Source organism: Podospora bellae-mahoneyi, chromosome 7, assembly GCF_035222275.1.
Source record: "Podospora bellae-mahoneyi strain CBS 112042 chromosome 7, whole genome shotgun sequence".
NCBI lineage: Eukaryota > Fungi > Ascomycota > Sordariomycetes > Sordariales > Podosporaceae > Podospora > Podospora bellae-mahoneyi.
Window position 1 is genome coordinate 2,230,886 of NC_085886.1, and position 19,308 is coordinate 2,250,193.

Below are 19,308 nucleotides of genomic sequence, written 5' to 3' on the forward strand. Positions count from 1 at the left end.
TTCAAAAGAAAACCAGTTCATAACACATCATCACATCTCGCATCTACTTATTCCCCGTCCCACCCCTCAACCACTCCCTCACCACCCCTCGTTTCTTGACCACCTTGTTTATTACTCCTCCTCCTCCACCTTTGATGTCGCCCGTGGCAGTGGCGGGAGTGAGGCCCTCTTGAACAGCATCAATCTCCTCGTATTCTTCCTCGGTGACTCCAGAGGTATACTCATAGTCAAACCCCATCATCTTCCCCTTCAGATCCCCGACAGGAGTCCCGCTTGTCGGAGAAGGAGTCTGACTCCCCAACCCCATCCCCGCCTCCCTCATCCTCTCCAACCCCCTCGCCAACGGCCCCACAAACACCGCCTCCCCTTCCTCCTCAATCCCCTTCCTCTTCTGCCACTCCACATCCTTGAACCCCTGTTGTCCTGCTCCCGACTCAAACGGCGGAGGCGGACTCACACTCGGCGCGATGGGGGAGTACCCCCCCTCCTCCTCCGGTAGCACAGCAGCAGAATCCTTCCTCATCATCCCCATCATCAACCCCTTCCTCCACAGCGCCGGAAACCGCCCCTCAAACTCCCTCTCCAACTCCCCTTGCCTCTCCTCCACCTCCCTGAGTCGTTCCACCTTCCTACCAGGCACCAGCTCATTCCCCTTACTCCCCTTCCCCTTCCCCTTCCCCCCCCACCCCTCCAACCAGGCCTCAAACAACCCATCCCTCTCCCTGCCCTCCTCCTCAGTCAAACTCCCCCCTTTCTGCCTCAACCCATCCAGATACTCCTTTGCTTCTTGCGTCATCTTTTCTCCCGAGATGTACCTATCGAAACTGGCCGAAAACTCCCTGTAATGACCCTTGAGCACAAAACACCTTCCCTTCCACCCCTTCTCCCCGAATTTTTTGCCTAGCGCCGAGGCAGTCGGGCACTCCCATGGAAATTCTATCACGCGGTCGTAAAAGACCACGCAGCGGCAGGTCGACCACTTGGAGAACGACCGTCGTGATTGGTCGTCCACAAAGGTGTCTTCTACCATTTCCAGGCTTGCCCAACTGATAAACTTGAGTGGGGCTCGTAAATTGATGGAGTTGTGGATGTGGGACCGTTCGAAATCGGTGCTGGAGCGCAGGTCAACCAACAAGATCCCCTTGGAGGGGTAAATCTCCAAGAGGCGGTTCAGATGGCCCGGGAGTATCATGTCTGGCTCGTCACCCGGGTCGACTGGTTCTCTGGAGGGGAGGCGCAAGGTCTGGAGGTTGGTGTCCAGCCGGTGCTGTTCCCTGCGGTTGTGGAACCAGACCCTGATGTCGTTTGTTTCCACCCCCAAATGGGAGGCCAAATGCTCGAGGACTGCTAGGTTTGGTTCGGGGTCGCGGTGGAAGTATTCTTCTAGGCGGTGGAGGACGTGTTTGGCTAGTTGGTGGCCTGGGGGGATTTCTTCGTCCGGCGAAAAAGTGGAGCGTTTGGAGGATTTGGAGCGGTTGAGGATCATTGTTCTGGTTATGTCGGGGGTGTGATGGGAGGGGGAGGTGAGAGAGGCTGGGCGGGGTTGTTGTTGTTGTTGTTGGCCTGAGAGGGATATGGCTGAGCCCATGTTTCTTAGGGAGGTGAATAAGCTGCTGGAGGAGGGCTGAGGGGCGAGGACTTGGGAGTATGGGGTTAAGGGCATGGAATCGGCTCGGTGGATTGATGTCCAGGGGTCTGCGGGGATGTTTGGTACGCTGGCCCCGTGACGGACGGTTTCCATGTTTTCGGTCTGGGCGAGGGTAGATCCGGAATAGGATTCGGCATCGTCCTGGGCGAGCTCTGGTTGGACTTTACGACTGAGCTCTGGCTGTACTCCCTGCGTCGCGGTGGCAGGGACGCTTGCTTCAGCTGGTGTTGGCTCGGGACTACTCTCTTTTGGTTCTCGCAACAGGTTGTTTGACCGAATGAATGCCACAAATGAGCATGCTGGATCGTCAGGAAGAAAATCCCACACCATCACCGGTAGTGATAGCAACAAAAGTGTCGAATGGCTCTTGAAGACGCCTTGCACCTTGACAAACTTCGCCAGCGCAGGAAAGCTTGCCAGCCACTCCTCCCACTTATTCAAATCCAGCTTCTGGTCATCCTCCAGAGCCAGGGAAATCATCACGTGAGGCTCGTCCTCATTCGGCTCCGAGGCCGTCGGAATCATGTCATCCATCGAGGATGGGAATGGCTGGTGCCAGTCCCGACCCGTTGGGACTGAGCTCGATGCCATGCCACGACGGGACTTGGCAGGTTTTGGTGGCACCAGTCGGCATATCTCGATGCTGGGTGCTTTGTGGTTCGACGTCATCATGAAGTGAACTGGTGTTGATCTCGCCTCGAAGTGTTTGCCGTTGATCAAGATGGGACGTGGATGCTTCAAACGAGCAAGGACCTCGGCGTGCAGCATCGCGGCCGAGAATGTCTTTCCTCTCCACTCTTCAAGAACCTCGATCAAGGTGTTGGTGAAAGAATATCTTCCCGGATCAGGGGCGATGGCGTCCCAACTCGAAGCGGAGATGGTCTCGGTGATGCTTTGGCCTGTTGGGAATGTGGCACTGGCTGCTCCGGCACAACAGTCAAGAAGAATCAACACATCTGATATTGATCTTTCGAGGAGAGTTTGGATGGCAGACCATTGTAGCCACGGTGAATCATGACGGCGATTACTACAAGAGTTAGTCGAGAGGGTTGAGGGTCTGATGGCAGAGTCATAACATACGCGCACCAGGTGCTCTGCCGTGACTCGTCTATCCTGGCATGACCTCCATAGTAGACCACGAATAGTGTCTGTTCGGATTCGTATTGTTTGACCATGTCACCTATCCTGAGCATCAACTCCAGGTGAGAGTTCTCAGACGGAATCGAAAAGATGTCGGTCTCGAAGCAGTAGTGATCCCGGAAGCACTTCTCCAAGTCCTCCAACTCTGGCAAAACAAACAAATCATCACTCTTCCAGTGAAGCATCAGGGCGTGGACCTTGGTATATCGCTGGGTAGGGCCTCGGTTTGGGAATGCCCTGCTCGCTGACTGTGATGATCTGTTAGGTTATCTCTCATACCGTTACTATCGCTTACACAAACATACATCTTCCAAAGCCTGGGCAAAGCTCTCGAGGTGCTTGACATGGTAGCTAACTCGACTGATATCATGTGTTGCTGGGGAGCAACTCTCGCTCGATGAACCATACTGAGTGATGTCAGCGACCATCTTCCCCTCCGTCTCGATGAAGAGGAAAAAAGAGAAACGTACAGCAGAATCAGAGCTGCTGCTTATACTCAGGCTGCTCTGATCCCGTTCATTGACGGGCTGTCTCGAGCGAATCCTTATAAACTCTGGCGTGGGCTCCATGGTGGAGAGAGAGGCGAATCCCCCGTGGATTCAGGTAACCATCAAAATAAGGGGACTGAACCAAATAGCGGAGAAGCTGACTAGTATCGCCAGGAACGATGTATTTACCTCGTCTTGAAGCTATCTAAGAATGATTAAGAATGATGATTGTAGAAACAACAAGAAGTGGGCAGTTTGAAAGAGGGGCCTTGGAAACGGTCAAATGGTAAAGAGGGATGGAAAAGGTCAGAGATCAAGCATCTGCCGCACCGCTTATTCAACGACCTATGCTATCAGCCATGTTATGCGCTGTGCTGTGAGTGGGCGTGCTTGAAGGAGAGGCTGAGCAGTTTCGCCGTTGCAGCCGGTGCCCAAAAGGGGTTAGTGTGGGTGGGCTTCGGTGATGCTTTGGGCAAGGACCATGGGTGGGTCAGACACCCAAGACAGCCTGTCATTTTGACCAATCAGATGCTGCCACTTTAGGCTTCTGGGGGCTGTTATTCAACGTCAATTCACGAGTGAACTCACCTATTATCAACCATCAACATCAAAGTCTGCGAGTAATCAGGAAGACTGTGACCATGAGGGAAAGAATTACGTTTGTGCAAAAGGAGGGTGACTCGATAGAGCCCACAGCCTTGAAAGTCGACGGCAACGGACTGGAGGGCCCAGAAGTGAAGGCCGTCCGCGAAGACAGGCTGACATTCGCCCTGGATGAGTTGCCTGCCGAACTCAAAGCCTTGTTAGAGGGTGTCAACCAACTACACGTCCGATGGGTCAGTCCCGTCGCATATGAGGCTGTTAGTCCATTACTAGCACGTCTTCCTCCTGGCTTCCACCTGTTCTACACTCCTGGCAGTGATGCATCGTAAGCTTACGAGTCTTGTATACCCATCCATATACTGTACTAACATGCCCTCAGAATCAACCCCTGCCCCCTCCTCACCAAAGCATTCGGCCTCGACTCCTGCTCCTCCCCTTCGGACTCCTTCACCACCCTCCCAACCGACCGCTTCACCCACTCCACAACCCACCAATTCTACCAACCCCTCCCCTCCCTCAAAGCCTTCGCCCACTTCGCCAGATCCCTCCTCTGCCCCCCAGGCTCCCCTTCATCCTGCTCCTCCCGCCTCGGTTCCCTCACCGCAGCCAGCCAACTCGACCTCTCCTACGATACAATCTCTCACACCCTCCGCCTAACTTCCCTCTGGCCTTACTCCCCCCAATCCCTATCAGCATCCCTCCTCTCCCCCACCATCCGCACCGAAATCGGCATCCTCTCCCAAACCTCCCCCAAAACTCTCGAACCCCACGAAATCGGCATCTCAGGCCTCTTGACCGTCCTAGGGCAATCAACCACCCCCTCCCCAACATTATTCTCCTTCCCCTCCCGGCACAGGGACTCCTCCTCCTCCTTCCAAGCCCACTTCCTCCCCCCGACAGGCCTCCACCCAGCCCTCCAGCTATCAATCTCCTCCCCTTCACCCCCGGCAAAATCCCCTACCGAAGAAACCTGCCGTTTACACGGGTACTTCACCCTTCCCAAAACCCTCTTCCCTGATCGTCACCAGCTCAACGATCCTCTTTTTCTGTCGTCTAAAAACCTGACTGCGGTTCGGTATATCACCCCTGGAATCGACCTCGAAGCACCAGAGTATGTAACCACCACATGGGGTTCTGCCCTCCTTCTCGAGCTTGCCCCCCCCCATTCTTCTTCTTCTGGAAAAGAATGGACAGCCGAAATCCCGCTTCATCTACGGTATTTGCCTCCCAGTTTAACCGGGTATCAAAAGGCGGAGGTGCCCTACCCGGCATTGTTCTGGGCTTGCACAGCGGAGGAGGGGACGAAATTCCCGGGCAACCCCTTTGAGAAGGACAGGGTGGGCTATGATGGATTGTTTGGGGAGAGGACGGTGTTTTGGCATTTGAATCCCTCGCCCGCGGACGGGAAACTGGTAAACACTGTCAAGGTCCCGGTGCTGAACCTGGAGAAGGCAGACTGGGTCGGGACTGTGACCGGGGCCGTGGTGGTGGCTGGGTTTGCGTGGGTGGTGATGAAGTTGCTTGGGGTCGTGGTGATGGGTGGGAAGAAGGTTGGTGAGGACAAGAAGAAAAAGCAGTGAGAGGGATTGGATGAGGTAATCATGAGGGACAGAAACAAGAGAATCATTGCGAGGCTTTCATAGCATGAGATTGATGGATTGATAATACAGACATAATCCGATACCTACCAATCTTATCTCTCGAGGTATATTTCAAGAACCTTTGCAAGTAGCCAGTTATTTTAGAGAGAACCTTTACGGAGCCCCCTATTTATCTTGCAAATTCCCCACCCACCTGATATAGAAATAACTATATTTTAAAGGATGATTATTAAGTGTTAAAAAATAATTAATAGGCTTTAAAAATAGTTAAAGGACGGAAAGGATAGTTCAAAGGCCTTAAAAGATACTTAACAGGGCTTAAAAGATAGTTCAAGGGCTTTACAAGATAGTTTAAAGGCCTTTAAACTATCTTGAAAGGCCTTTTACTATATTATAGGAAAAGTAAATAGGTAGGGAGAGGGGCACTGGTAAGAGAAAATAAGGGACTCCGTAAAGGTTCTCTCTTATTTTCTCCCAATAGCGTTAGATACCTCCCACAAGAACAACACACGCACGCATATATCAAAACCAACCAGCAAGTCTGAATCACACCAAACACCAAAAAAAATCGTCTCTTGTTTTGGAGAATTGTATATTTCATCTTCTTCCCACCCAAAACGCTGAAAACATGTAATTTACGGCTCCTCTCCCCCTCCCTTTCCTCCACCCAACCAAAACCACTTAAACATACATCATTGAGCCTGCTACTACTCTGACTAGGTATCCGCTGAAACCTGTCTGCGTGCATAGAATATGAGAAAAAGAAACATTTTAAACACCAAACCCCTGTGAACTCGCTGCTTCCGCCCCCCCTGAACGGCCCCTCGGACCGGTTATAGCCCGATGAGTTATCGGCTGCGTCTCCTATTTGCAGTGCTCAGATAAGCCGCGCAGTTTACACTGATCACACGCGATCTGTTCAAAGTACGACCCCCCTGTACATACAAGATGAGCATCCTGGCATGGATGACAGATCTGATGGCCGGTGGTGGTTTTTCGTTGCTGCGCAGCCGGCTTGTAATCCCTTCGAGGCCTGTTCAAGACAGGATCATATTTGCACTGATCATGCGTCTGGTGATCTTTACATTGCTTGCATGGGGATTTCCGATCACATGGGATTCCTCCTCCTCTGTCCGCACATGGGAAACAATACGCGGTAGACTTTGCTTCTTTTTTTTCGTGCGCCACTTCTCTTATATGTTCCCGGAGAAACTTTTCACTTTTGAATCCAATTTCGTTCCGGCAATTGGGGAGCGGACAATAATGGCGACCCCCACCCGCTGCGGGAGGCTGATTCCCATCGTGAGGCTGCGAGTTCGGGAGAGGCTGACCTGCTTCGTGCGCCACATCTTTCATATGTTGCCGGAGATTTTTTTCACTTTTGAATCCAGTCTTGTTCCGGCAATGGGGAATTGGACAATACTAGCGACCCCCACGCCTTGCGGGAGGCTGGTTCCCATCGTGAGGCTGCGAGTCTGGGAAAGGCTGACCTTCGCCGGCAGAGAACCCACTGTTCCAAAAACCATAGGGCGGCAAATTGGCTTGAGTAAAGAGCTGCGAATCTTCTTCAGGAGGCTGATTGGTTTGAGGAGGCATGACTTCTTCTCGGTATTCATCCTCCCAAAGAGACTGCGAATTTTGGGAAGGTTGCCCTTCGTTGGTATCGAACCCACCATCCAAAAATCCAGAGGGTAACACACCATCATCATCATCAAGGAAAGACAGATTCTCCTCAGGAGCCTGATCAACTTGAGAGGGCATGATCTCTTCTCGGCGTTCTTCCCCCCGAAGAGGCTGCAGGTGTTGGGAAGGCTGACCTTCGTCGCCATGATTTCCACTAGTCGCCCAACGATAGTACTCGAAATTGGCTTCATTTTGCAAAAACGGATCCTGATCGGGAGGCGCGTCGGCATATGGCCGCCAGATTATGTTATCATCTGGCCCACTGGTTAAGAAACGACAGGGCGACTCAGAAATAGGCGCATCTTCTCTAGGGAGCCGACCCTTTTTGGCAGACTGCTAGTCTTTGAAAAGCTCATTTTCGTCCTCAGACACCATATTCTGAAAATCAACGGACGTTTCCAGCCACGGCGCCCCAGGAACCTGAGCGGAGTACACCAAAACGAAACGATTTCGTACGGGCTTGGCTTCTCGGAATAGCATCCGAAAGATCCACGGATCCAGTCCCCGACCGGTTGACAATCGTCCAGGAAATAAATCCCTTCCAGGCTGACCTTGGCTCTAGGAAGTCCGCGTATGATTCGGATTCAAGGCGGGTATGACGATCCCCGTCCCTCCAGCTGGCGCCCCACTACCGGCCCCAACACTCGGACTCCTCCCATCTCCCACCACTGGCAGCCCGCCGCCTCCGGCCAGCCTCGCCCTGACCCTCTCCTGATGCGTGTTGTTCTTCCTCAGATGCACCTCAAAGCCCTTGACCGTGTGCTCCGGACCAACGGTATAACTCTTGCCCGGACAGTCTGCACACTTGATCCTAGGCAAGAATACGTATTTTGTCGTGGGCAAGGCCATCTGTTCCGGGGTGAGAGGCAAAGGCATCGAGTTCCCTGTTTCGGAGTTGATGGCAAAGTACCGCATTGTAGAGTCAAAGATGTCGTTGGGGTAGTCGCGGCGAAGCTCATCAAGACAGGCTGTGAGCCACGCTGGTGGTGGTGGCTAAGGGCAGGGTATGAGTACCTAGCCAACACGGGCTCGAAGTGGGACAAGGGGTCAAACTTACGGCTGCAATCTTGGGTTGTGTGCCATCCGGGTTCGGTGGTGGAGCCGGAATGCCATCTTGCTGGTTCTGAACATTAGGGGCCACGGCGCCACCTGCTGCTAATGGCGTTAACGGTGGGCCCATCGAACCCGCCACGCCCGGAGCTCGTAGGTGAGCAGGCGTTGGTGTAGCTGAGCCTAGCGCTGCCAGCGGCCTCGGCTTGTACTCCCGCATAAACTTCCTAAGTCGAGCCGGGTTGACACGCAGAGTGATCATGTATTGCTGTGGCACATCTTCTGTCTGCTCCCTGGTGGCCTCCCGGCCATACCGCCGAGACGTTCGGGTCTCGTGGTGGTGGATGACAGCCTCAGGGGTCTCGGATCGGCCAATATTGGCCATGCGCTGGGCAGCTGCCGTGGCGGCGCCGCGCATACCCCTGGTTCTGGCGGTCCCTTGAAGCTGAGACACGGCCGGTGAATCAGGATCAGACTCGTCACTGTCTTCCGAGTCTGAAAGGTCGACACCATCTCTGAGTGTCCTCTTGCCTCCCCTGCCAGCCCCAGCACCAGTGGCGCGCTTGAACAGCCGGCTTTCCTCAATGTTTAGAGCTGCACCGGGCAGCACCGAGGATACGATCGAAGTTCGGATGGTCCTTTGCCTTTCCTTAAGATCCGGCAACTGAGGCCCACCACGTCTGTTGGTAGAACGCTTCTGTCGCCTCTGCTCACGTGAGAACATGTTTTCGGTTCGTTCCAGTTCGGCCTCGGTATTCTCGTACAAGTACGGTGCGTAGTCCTTGGCTTGTTGTTGAGGTCGGAACACAGATGGAAGGGGTGTAGGCAAGAAGGCAGCAAGGAGGTCTGGATCCTCGATTGGCCGGCCGTCGAATGGATGGCCCACACTGTACAGACTGCGCGTGAAGAGCTGGACCTGTTCCCTGATGCAGTGAGCAATGGCGGTTGTGAACTCGCCCGACAGAGAGAGGTCCCGGGCCATGCAAGCAGCAAATTCCTCGGGCGAGTTCAGGGGGTTGTTGAGCTCCCATTCAAACTGGTCCACGAGCGTGTGTGCCCCAATGGTGATGTTGAGTTTGATCAGGATGCGCATCTCGTCATTCTTGTATGCCGAATAGGGGAGCTCGGGGTCGAGGGCTTCCTCTTCCGAGTGGACGAAGGGGAAAAAATCCTGGAGCTGTTCCGTCATCTGGGCAACCACTTGGTCATAGACAGGTTTGGCCAGAGGCGGTTCGAGGCCCATGTCTTCGACCAGTTCAGCGGCAAAGTGCTCGACTGACACGAGGCGCTCATAGAGGTTGAAGGTAAAGGTATCCCGGAGCTTGATTTTGTCGTAGTCCACATCTATCCGGACGGGAACCAGTTCTTCAGGCTGCTCTGCCTGCTTCTTGATCTGGGACTTTGTGAACTTGACAGGTGGCGTGGCCCTGCGACCGGGGCGACGCCTCTGGGAGGGATATATGAGCTTGGTAGTCCCGCCATTCTCCGTGTAGCCGTTGCCATAACCTCGGTAGCCTTCACCATATAACCTAGCCGGATACTGGTGATAGAACTCCTTGTAGGTCTTGAAGTCACTGGTACGCGCAAGCACATCCTTGGTAGTCTTTTCGAGCCGTATTTGATCTTCGCCGAGAAGAGAAGAATGAACCCAGTCGCGTGTCTGGAAGCGGTCCACCATGACTCTTGTGAAGCTGTCCTTGTCGCGTATGGGGAGCGCCGCATTCCCATCCTCGGGCTCGGGGCTGGTGGCAGAGGATTTGGTTGGGCCATCAGCAGGTGTGGATGCAGAAGGCTGGTGGGAAGATGATGGGCCGTCGACGTGGACGTCGGTGTCAGGGGGGAGGTCGGCGGCAGTGCTCGACGTGGACAAGGTGCCCAGTGCTGGTGGTGCTGACCCTTGGAGAGCAGCCATTGCCGCGAGGTAGCGGGTATGTTTCGTATGTGTCTGCTGGATATGGTGGAATAGAGGGGATTCGATGGGGTACGTTAGCAAATAGTGGCTAGGAGGGTGCAGCTTTGTTGCTGTGTTGCGTATCAATGGACTGTCGTTGAGCGTGAATGGTGAAGTGAAGCAAATCAAATTGCAAGGCTGCTGCTGCTGTTGGCTTCAGATCAATGGGCGCCAGAGAGATGCGAAAGTGCAAGAAACGGCGAGGCGCGCGTCGCAGCAGGAGCCAATGGGACGCGAGAAGGTAGCGTCAAGGAGCTCAAGAGTATCAGGTACTTCTATCCTAAGTACAGATCAGGTGAAGAACAGGGTAGCCAGTACTTCATTGCAATCAAGGTAGCAATGTGGCCTGTGCTTACCACTCAGAAGCCCAGAAGGAGGTCATAACGTGGTGGGGTGCAGCGACGAGCGAAGGCACAAATGCAAGAACCCCGCCTTCACAAAATCAAGCAACCGCAACAGGCTCAAAATCGTCACGCCCCGCCAGCCGCCTTGATTGTTTGCTCTCCCCCCCCTTCCTCCCCTCGCTCAGTACTATTTTGTTTATTTCCCCGACTGTCCACCGCTCGTTCGAGTCCAGCCGCCACAATGACCACCGAGGAGAAGCCCGTCGGTCAGTACACACCCCCCTTCACTTCGCCTTGCTACATAGGATCCCCATGCCTTGCTTCTCGTCTCTTTTGTGTACAGGACAGGACCACCTTGGGCTCCCCATCATGCGCCCGCCCGATGCTAACCTTGTTTTTCCCGCCATAAAGACTACACTTTGAACAACCCCGACACCCTCACCAAGTACAAGACCGCCGCCCAGATCTCGGAGAAGGTCTTGGCCGAGGTATCGAAGCTATGCGTCGCTGGTAGCAAGATCGTCGACATCTGCGAAAAGGGCGACAAGCTCATCGAGGAGGAAGTTGCCAAGGTCTACCGCGGCAAGAAGATCACCAAGGGTACGTTAAGAGGTGCCCGACCTGGGATCCTGCCTGCCGCACCTTGACATGTCGCCACTGGCTCCCGATACCCCCTGAGCTTGTGCTTGTGCCGGTTGTTGGTGTTGACACAGATTTTCCGCCCATCTATAGGTTTCTCTCATCCCACCACCGTCTCCCCGGCTGCCTTTGTCACTCCTTACACCCCCCTGAAGACGGACGAGAAGGAGGCTGCGACTGAGATCCAGGCCGGCGAGCCCATCAAGATCCAGCTCGGTGCCCAGATCGATGGCTTCGGCTCCATCGTTTGCGACACCGTCGTCGCCCCCGAGAAGGAGGGAGCCGAGCCCGTCATCGAGGGCCGCACTGCCGACCTTCTCCTGGCCACCTACTATGTCAACGAGCTCCTCCTTCGGTTGATGATTCCCCCTGGACTTTTGGCCAGCGGCACCGAAGAGGAGAAGGCCAAGGCTGCTTCCGTCAAGCCTCCCTCGCAGTCCAAGATCTCCAGCCTTTTGGAGAAGGTCGCCCAGGCCTACGACTGCAACATTGTTGAAAGCACGACGTCGTGGCTCTTTGACCGCAACGAGATCGAGGGCTCCAAGAAGATTGTCATCTCTCCTGGCGAGGGCACCAAGGGCGAGGGCGTCCCCGAGGTCGGTGAGGTCTGGGGTGTCGAGGTTGGCGTCAGCTTGGGCTCTGGCAAGGTCAAGCAGTTTGAGCAAAGAACGACTCTGCACCGCCGCACCACCAACACATACGCCCTCAAGCGTCCCACCTCGCGCAAGATCCTCTCCGAGGTGCAGAAGAAGTTTGGCACCTTCCCCTTCAGCTTGCGCCAGCTCGAGGACGAGCGTGATGCCAAGTCTGGCATCATCGAGTGTGTCCGTGGCAATGTGATCCGTCAGTACGAGGCCAGTGGCGAGAAGGACGGCGAACCTGTTGCCAGACTTTTGACCACCGTTGGTAAGAAACATTTGGAATTCCACGTCATTCTAGGACAGCTGCAGACATAGATGTGCTGACAAATGATTGATTGTAGCCATCACCAAGAACGGCCTCTCCAAGGTTGGTGCTCCCCCTGCTTTGGACCTCGCCAAGGTGAAGTCGGACAAGAAGATTGTGGATGAGGAGATCCTCAAGATTCTTGAGCAGCCCCTGTCCCGCAACACGGGCAAGAAGAACAAGAACAAGAAGAAGAAGGCCGAGGGCGAGGAGTAAACGCAACGGCGGGTTGAATATGGGGGGCATTGAGCTGGATTCAGCGTCGCTACCCGAGCACAGGAGTGTCCGGGGTGCAAACACCTCCTCCAAGCAGCTTCTCGACTCTCCGGCCGCAACGGCTTTGTTACGTGGAGGACTGGGCTTGAAGTGCCCAGCAGAACAGTAGGGACAGTCGAGCAACGGCAAGCTGGGAGGGGCAAAGCGAAAGGTGTGGGGATGTGGTAGGAGAAAAAGGTTTTCTATCCATTACCCCCGCCGCCTTGGCTTATCGCTGTTTCTTAGTTCGAGCAGAAATGAATAAAAAAAGTTAATCGCCCTTTGGCATCCCTTGCAGCTGAGTGAACAATAGGTATGAAGTTAGTGACGCTAGGTGGTGACGCTATGAGGCGTGTGTCAACGTCGGGTGATTGGCGTCAAGATGGAGGACGTGAGAGGACGGGGAGGGGGAGGAAAGGGGGGGGGATGGATGGGAGTGTAGTCATCGGCGGGGTCTGGAGCAAGATGAGGTGGAGGAGGCGTCGGGTGAGAGGAGCAAGCTGGGATTCACTTGAATATTGTGTTTTTGACGTGGATTGTTTTCTCGAGGCAAGTCCTATTGTGTATTATTGTTGTAGGTGGTGGCCTATTGTGCTGGCTGGCAGCTGCAAGACGGAAGGAAGGAGGGGGGTTTTTTTTTGGCAGAGCAAGAAACACAACCAACCCCCTAGCCCCCCTGAAGCAGAACAGCCCCCTGCGACCTAAAGTTTACCACTCACTTTTTTTCATCCACAACCTTCATCTCCTTTTCGCCCACATCAATCATCGCCGACCTGTGGCCATCGGCATACTCATCTTCTCATTCACCACTGCCTAGATATACAGGCAACGCAGCAAATCAAGGGCGCGCCGAGCAACGCGTCACTTATCTCATCCATCAACTCGAGTCGGCAGCCAAGGAGAGCGAGCGACCAAGCAGCTCACAAACAGAGAACTCTCAGGGCATCACGCTCGACGACAGCAGACAAGAAGCGACTCGCTCGAGATCAAAAAGCTATCCTCACTTCCTTTTCATTTTGATCCCGAAAAATCACAATCAATTTTTTCCACGTGTGTTGGTCCTATTTTTTCCACCGAGGAGAGGAGCATCGGGCGCAGGCAGGCTGCTCAGTGCTGAAGCTTAACCTACAGTGGCACCCCCCTGGTCAGGCCCGTCACCCGTCACCTCCGACCACAAGATCTCCGTCTGGAGCGACACACCCCCCCCCCCTACACACCTCCTTTCCCGCACCCTTTTCTCCCACAAAAGCTACCGGCAATCGCGCGTTCAACGCCGGAAAAACGCGACGATTTTTGCAACGATTCCCATTCTGGAGCAGACATCAGGTACGTCTTGTGCGCCTTCTTTTTTGTCTGCAGCCATGCTAACACGTTGCGCAGGCGCGAAACGAACCACGGCGTGCGTTGGTTCCATCAAAGAAGGGGGCGAACGAGGCCGAGTCGCCCAGGAGCTGCTCTTGCTGATTCCCGCACTGCACCACCTACCACACCCACGCTCGCACCCGCGACCGCAGCTGCGAGCCCTATCATGCCAGTAACCACAATATCTTCCAACACGCGGGCCTCTCGGTCGCGTTTTTCGAGTCCGCAAGTCACGGCGTCCGAGTCCACCACAAAGGAGTCTTCGGCCGCCGCCGTCTCTGCTGCCGAGGGCAGAGAGCCAAAGAAGAGCACTTTCTTGGAGCGCTGGTTGGAGCCTCCAGTGCAGAGCAAGCCCAGTTATCAGGAAGCAGGCCTTGTGCGGCAGGGCGTCTTTGACAATATGGCACCTTTGGGCACCATGCCGAAGCTCGGCGTCTTCAAGTCTTCGAGCGCCGCGACACCAACACCAGCCGCCAACCCCCCCAAGACCAGAATTGTTCTCAAGTCGAGCAGACCTGCGGCGCCATCTACGCCCACCCCTGCGGCGCCGCCACCGCCTCCTCCGCCGGCGCCTGAGGAGGACGAGACGGAGGAGGAGGACGAGACGGCCGAGCCATACACGGAAGCCCCCTACCTGGAGCGGATCAAGAGCGAGGACAGAGGTCGTGCCGAGGGCATCAATTACAGGGAGACGACTCCTGCAGTGAGTGCACCCTCGCGCTCACATGGCTCTTTTTCTTCGCGGGACGTGGAGGCGGGCAACTGGGGTCCGGGCAGGATGTCGCAGGTGTCGTCGGCCGACCGCAGAAGTCAGTCCCGGGCAAGCGCCTCATCGCATCCTTCTCATCATCATCATATTCAGCAGCAACCGTCCACAAGCAGTGCGTCTCGTGAGGATGATTTGAAAAAGATCACGGCCAAGGTGGTGGAGGCTGCGGTTGAGGCAGCGCTGCAGTTTTGTCGCTACCCCACTGCCTGGGCCCTGCGCACCCTCTACGATGAAAATTGCACTAGCCTGGAATTTCTCACCATGATCGAGAAGGTGTTCATGCAGAAGGCGGACGCACCCACGCTCAGCAAGTTTGCTAAGGATATCCAGAAGAAAAAGAAGGAGGGCAAGGCCTCCAACCAGGGATTCCAATACTTTTTTGGCCACGAACAAACCTCGATCCCGCCGGCGAAGCCTGCGCCCTACAACCATCTCATCAACTTTGGCGTGTCGCTTCTTCACTTTAAGGAATCAGAACCAGCCCCCAAGACCGAGAGGCAATCGACGCTCGATCGTCATACTGAACAGCCCGAGCCTGAGCCAGAAACTCGAACAGTCCCAGCCCCAGCCTGTGCACCATCACAACAGCAAGAGTCGCCAGCGCAGCCAGAGCCGGCGCAGGAACCGGTGCAGCTGCCATTGCGGGAAGCGACACCACTTCCCGCCGCTGTCGCCGAGAACCCCCCGGTTGTTGAAGACTCTGTCGGGCCTCTCCCGTCAGACCCAGAGCCTGTTGGCACCACAGCGCCCGATACCGAGCCAGAGCAGACGCCTGAGCTCCCACAGCGCAACGAGCCTCAGGCTGAGCCGGAGCGTCAAGAGGACAAAGAGCCAGAGGAGCCCCCTCGCAAGAAACGAAAATCAGCTCGACATTCAGAGGCGACATCCAAGAAGATGATGGAAACAGCCGCCGCCGCCGCCGCCGCCAGCGCGATGACGACGACGACGACCCAAGAGGTCGACGGCAAGCTGGTCGCAGAGACACCGCGCCGCCGCACCAGAGCGACGTCTCATTCCAGCACATCAACGCTATCCACGGCACGCTCACTGTCACTGACACCGGTAGCAGCCCGGCATCAGGCGATTGAAAATGAAGAGGAGGCCCTGGTCTCCGATGCGCCTCCTTCGCGCAACAGCCCTGCCCCGGCCCATCCAATCAACGGCAAGCGGCGTCGGTCCAATGCACCACGCAAGAGCAAGGGCGGGAACGTGTCACCCTCCCGGCGCTCGTCTGTTGCTTCGGCTGCGCCGCGTCCTGCTCAGTCGGCCAGCAACTCCCGCCGCCAGACGCCAGCCGTTGACCAGTCGCTTGTCGATGAGGAGCCCTACGACCCCGGCGCCACCGTCGACACATTCATCACCAGCCTGAACGGCAAGAAGAACAAGCCCGCCATCGTGTTCACCAGCAAGGTCGGCAAGCTTGACGAGAACGACGAAAAGACTCAGCGTCGTCGCCAGGCCAAGGAAGTCACCAACGGCAAGATTCTTGAGGATGCCATCACGAAGAAGGATGCCAGCGGTCAGTGGGAGTACAGCAACGCTCGAGGGCTCGTCGACCAGCCTTTAGCCGATGAATCCATGATGACGATGGAGACACCCAACGCGTTGGCCACACGGCCGCGGGTCACTCTACCCGCCTCCCGCTCCACCCCGGCTGCTCGGGAAGGCAGAAGCACCCGGTCTGCCCGGAAGCGGTCTCATGATGAGGTTGAAGATCCAACGTCGCCCATCACGCCAGGCTTTCCCAACTCAGCCGCGCCTTCTACTGCCGCCAACTCACGTGCTGGCACACCTGCCACTCTGCGCCCTGCCAAGAAGGCCCGCACCGGGCTCAGAGTTAAGAATTCGTAAGTGCTTCTTGGATGACGGAGAATCAATCTACAATCTACTGACATGGTTTGTATAGGCCCATGAAGAAAAAGACGGGTCCCTTGGCAGGTATTCCCCGTCCCAGCGGCGAGCGGAGCAGTCCCGTTGGTAACGGTCCCGTCGGCAATCCCCAGGTAAGCAAGCACCTTTGATTTCATCAAATTTCATCTCTGCCCTGCGATATCCTTGAATGCGAATGCATCATGGTTCAGAGACACACGCGTGTGTGTGTGCATGTGTGTGTGTGTGTGTGTCTCCCACACCTACTTTACCCTTTTGTCCCCTCCCACGACATCACTAGTAGTCCCTCACTCTCCCCCCCAAAAAAAAAAAAAAAAAAAAAAACTCTGCAAAATTACCACAGTCATGACCAGCAAAGAGGTAACTAACCATGCACAGGATGACAACGACGACTATTGCGCCTCTTGCAGCAGCAACGGCGAGCTCATCTGCTGCGACGGCTGCACCCGGTCGTTTCACTTCAATTGTGTCGATCCCCCTTTGGCACGAGATGCGATGCCTAACGAGTGGTTTTGCAACGTGTGCCGCATGACGCGCGAACTGCAACCTTTCCGCGAGCACACGGGATCCTTTGCCCTGCTTTTTGAGAAGCTCGAGGCTAAGAACTCGACCGCTTTTGCCTTGCCGCCCGACATCCGCAACTGCTTCGAGGGAGTCCGCACAGGACCCGAGGGCGAGTATGAGGAGATTCTGCCAGTCGTCAAGACTGCTCGCAAGAAGAAGAGCGATGAAGAGGCGCCTGATTTCTTCAGGCTCCGCGATGCCGAGGGCAATGCTGCCATCTGCCACAGCTGCCAGAAACACAGCGCTTCGGACCGCGCCATTATCCCATGCAGCGCCTGTGGTATCTTTTGGCATCTCGACTGCCTAGATCCGCCCTTGGCCAACCCCCCGGTCCTGCGCACGTGGAAGTGCCCTCTCCATATTGACGAGCTCTTGGCTGAGATGCCCGAGGTGCTCGCTCCTGCCCACCGGGTCCGCAAGCCCAAGACGGCCAGTGTGATTCGGCCTGCTTTCAGCCGCGGCTTCATCAACGACGGCTACATCGACGTCGCTCTCGAGGAAGACACGCCCGCCAGCAGCTGGCGGAACAGCGAGGCGTACGGCCGCACTGTGCGTCTTCCGGAGAGGGGTATCAGGGCCGACTTTCTGTCTCGGTAAGTGACTGCATCGTGTTGTTGGACGACCAAATCGCCAGACTAACTTTTTGCAGCGCTCGCTTCAACCGCAAGGGGAAGCCTATCCCGCCATTGAATGCGGCAACGACCCCAGCCGTTCCGCTTACGCAACGGACTCTTGAGGAGCAGCAAGCCGTTCGCAACCTGGCCCAGCTCAGCGGCCAGGGGACTGCCCCCATCACCACCTTGATCGATACACTGATCGCCCAGGCCGACCCATGCGTCGTCAATCTCATGTCTCGTGGGAGCGCCGATCACTTCCAGTCCGCCAAGCAGCTCACTCGGATGGACCAGCAGAGCTTGCGCGCCATGCTGGCCCAGGCCGAGGTCATGTCGCAGCAAATCCGGCAGCTCCTTAGCTCTGGCGCCAACGGGACTGCACCTGCGGTTCCCAGCCTGACGACCTCGATGTCCATTGATGGCGACTCCGAGGCCGACAAAGTGGCTCCATCTCCGGCTGCCACCGATGATGTCCCCGCCATGACCCAAGGCGAAAAGACGCCTGCCCTGGGCGACCAATCTCCCGAGGCTCCCCTGGAGGAGAACCCAAGCAAGGATGCCAACTTGCCGACCACACCGACCAAGGCCACCTCGGTCGGAACCGAGCCCGCCATCGTTGAATCCAACAGCGATGACAAGAACTCGGTCGAGGGGGACGTCATGGATCTCGAGTAGACGCATTTGTTTTCTACTATTCTACATACAAACCGTTGCGTAGGCAACATGGCTTTTGAGAAAGGTTGTGGAGCAAGTGACGGTCTGAAGAGCCGGGTTTGTTTTTACCTTACGGTTCAATTAGATATTACATGGACGATTCGAGAAGGAGCTACAAAGCAGAGAGTTGTTCACAAGCGCCGATTAATTACACCGGCGGCGCGGTCTTTTTTTTTTTTTTTTTTTTTTTGCAGTCGTGTTTATAACCGAACATACCTTTAGACTCGGTCATTTTTCACGCATTCGGGTTGATACATTTTTTTTTTCCGGTGGTTTTCCCCCCGACATCCTTGACACCACACAACCTGAGCTTTTTTCGAATTGGGGCACTTGGTTTGGGGGGTTTGGGATTTTTAACATCATACCTGGGAGTTTTTTTAATGGCGGAGGTTGGTTGGGTTGGGAAAGGGATTTGGGAGGGAGCGAAGGTTTTGTCATTTTCTGTTCGTTGGGTGGGGTCAATAAAAAGAGCGATGGGCAAAGGGGTGAAGGAGAGGCGGTGATGGTGGTGCTGGTGCTGGTGGTGGTTTTCTTTCGATTTATCGTTTTTGTTTGTGTACCATTAGCGAGAAAGGCGCATTTTTACGAGAGGAAATTAAGCATCAGTGGTTTTAAAGAAGCGGATTTGCTGATGCGTCCACGACTGCGGTGTGTATGACACACTGACTTGGGGTTGGGGTTGGGGGTTTGGGATTCCTTTGTTGGGTCTTTGTCAACAGTTGGCAAAGGGGCCCCTTTATTAGTCTCGAGGGGGGATTGGTGGTGGTCTGGACTTGAGTGACTGGACTAGGTACTTGGCCTGGCTGGGTATATGGCGATGGAGCATGGGAGTTGGGAGGGAAGGGAAAGGTGGTGGTTGGTTGGGAGGGAAGGGAAATGTAGTGGTTGGTTGGGAGGGAAGGGAAGGTGGTAGACGGGATGCGCTTGACTTGTGGGAAGACCTCAGACCTGGACGTTTGGCGACTGGGTTTATGAACAGACGGGATTGGGCTTGAGGGATGGGTGCTCTACAGTGTCTGCCTCTCTGGATGGGGGAGTTCGTTGGTCA

At 55.4% G+C, this 19,308-nt stretch overlaps 6 protein-coding genes across 6 annotated transcripts; 4 read left to right on the forward strand and 2 right to left on the reverse strand.

Moving 5' to 3' along the window:
• Positions 1-43: 43 nt before the first annotated feature.
• Positions 44-3,737, reverse strand: QC761_708400 (uncharacterized protein; the record flags this gene model as incomplete). The annotated part of the gene is made up of 4 exons (XM_062882390.1): positions 3,259-3,737; positions 3,094-3,195; positions 2,729-3,036; positions 44-2,675 (listed from the first exon to the last, which is right to left on the reverse strand). Exons 1-4 carry the CDS (start codon positions 3,355-3,357, stop codon positions 44-46), a joined length of 3,141 nt encoding a protein of 1,046 aa, XP_062728427.1. The 5' UTR covers positions 3,358-3,737.
• A 114-nt stretch (positions 3,738-3,851) lies between these two features.
• Positions 3,852-5,604, forward strand: PBN1 (protease B nonderepressible form). The gene is made up of 2 exons (XM_062882391.1): positions 3,852-4,204; positions 4,259-5,604. The coding sequence occupies exons 1-2, from the start codon at positions 3,918-3,920 to the stop codon at positions 5,457-5,459; spliced, it is 1,488 nt and encodes a 495-aa protein (XP_062728428.1). The 5' UTR covers positions 3,852-3,917; the 3' UTR covers positions 5,460-5,604.
• Positions 5,605-6,054: 450 nt separating this feature from the next.
• Positions 6,055-10,395, reverse strand: SNF5 (SWI/SNF chromatin-remodeling complex subunit). The gene is made up of 2 exons (XM_062882392.1): positions 8,221-10,395; positions 6,055-8,156 (listed from the first exon to the last, which is right to left on the reverse strand). The coding sequence occupies exons 1-2, from the start codon at positions 10,123-10,125 to the stop codon at positions 7,722-7,724; spliced, it is 2,340 nt and encodes a 779-aa protein (XP_062728429.1). The 5' UTR covers positions 10,126-10,395; the 3' UTR covers positions 6,055-7,721.
• A 107-nt stretch (positions 10,396-10,502) lies between these two features.
• QC761_708440 (uncharacterized protein) lies at positions 10,503-12,308 on the forward strand (the record flags this gene model as incomplete). The annotated part of the gene is made up of 4 exons (XM_062882393.1): positions 10,503-10,774; positions 10,920-11,108; positions 11,241-12,053; positions 12,130-12,308. Exons 1-4 carry the CDS (start codon positions 10,582-10,584, stop codon positions 12,306-12,308), a joined length of 1,374 nt encoding a protein of 457 aa, XP_062728430.1. The 5' UTR covers positions 10,503-10,581.
• Positions 12,309-12,812: 504 nt separating this feature from the next.
• On the forward strand, positions 12,813-13,811 carry QC761_0108390 (uncharacterized protein; the record flags this gene model as incomplete). Its single annotated transcript, XM_062873195.1, has 4 exons — positions 12,813-12,833; positions 13,055-13,397; positions 13,597-13,673; positions 13,728-13,811. 4 exons carry the CDS (start codon positions 12,813-12,815, stop codon positions 13,809-13,811), a joined length of 525 nt encoding a protein of 174 aa, XP_062728431.1.
• A 64-nt stretch (positions 13,812-13,875) lies between these two features.
• Positions 13,876-18,567, forward strand: QC761_708450 (uncharacterized protein; the record flags this gene model as incomplete). The annotated part of the gene is made up of 5 exons (XM_062882394.1): positions 13,876-16,325; positions 16,385-16,481; positions 16,558-16,658; positions 16,836-17,525; positions 17,582-18,567. 5 exons carry the CDS (start codon positions 13,876-13,878, stop codon positions 18,219-18,221), a joined length of 3,978 nt encoding a protein of 1,325 aa, XP_062728432.1. The 3' UTR covers positions 18,222-18,567.
• Between the last annotated feature and the right edge of the window lie 741 nt (positions 18,568-19,308).

Coding starts and splice junctions, on each gene's coding strand:
- PBN1 (XM_062882391.1), top strand. CDS start 3,918: ATGAGGGAAAGAATTACGTTTGTGCAAAAGGAGGGTGACTCGATAGAG. Junction 4,205..4,258: donor ACTCCTGGCAGTGATGCATC/GTAAGCTTACGA, acceptor ACATGCCCTCAG/AATCAACCCCTGCCCCCTCC.
- SNF5 (XM_062882392.1), bottom strand. CDS start 10,125: ATGGCTGCTCTCCAAGGGTCAGCACCACCAGCACTGGGCACCTTGTCC. Junction 8,157..8,220: donor CACAACCCAAGATTGCAGCC/GTAAGTTTGACC, acceptor CCCTGCCCTTAG/CCACCACCACCAGCGTGGCT.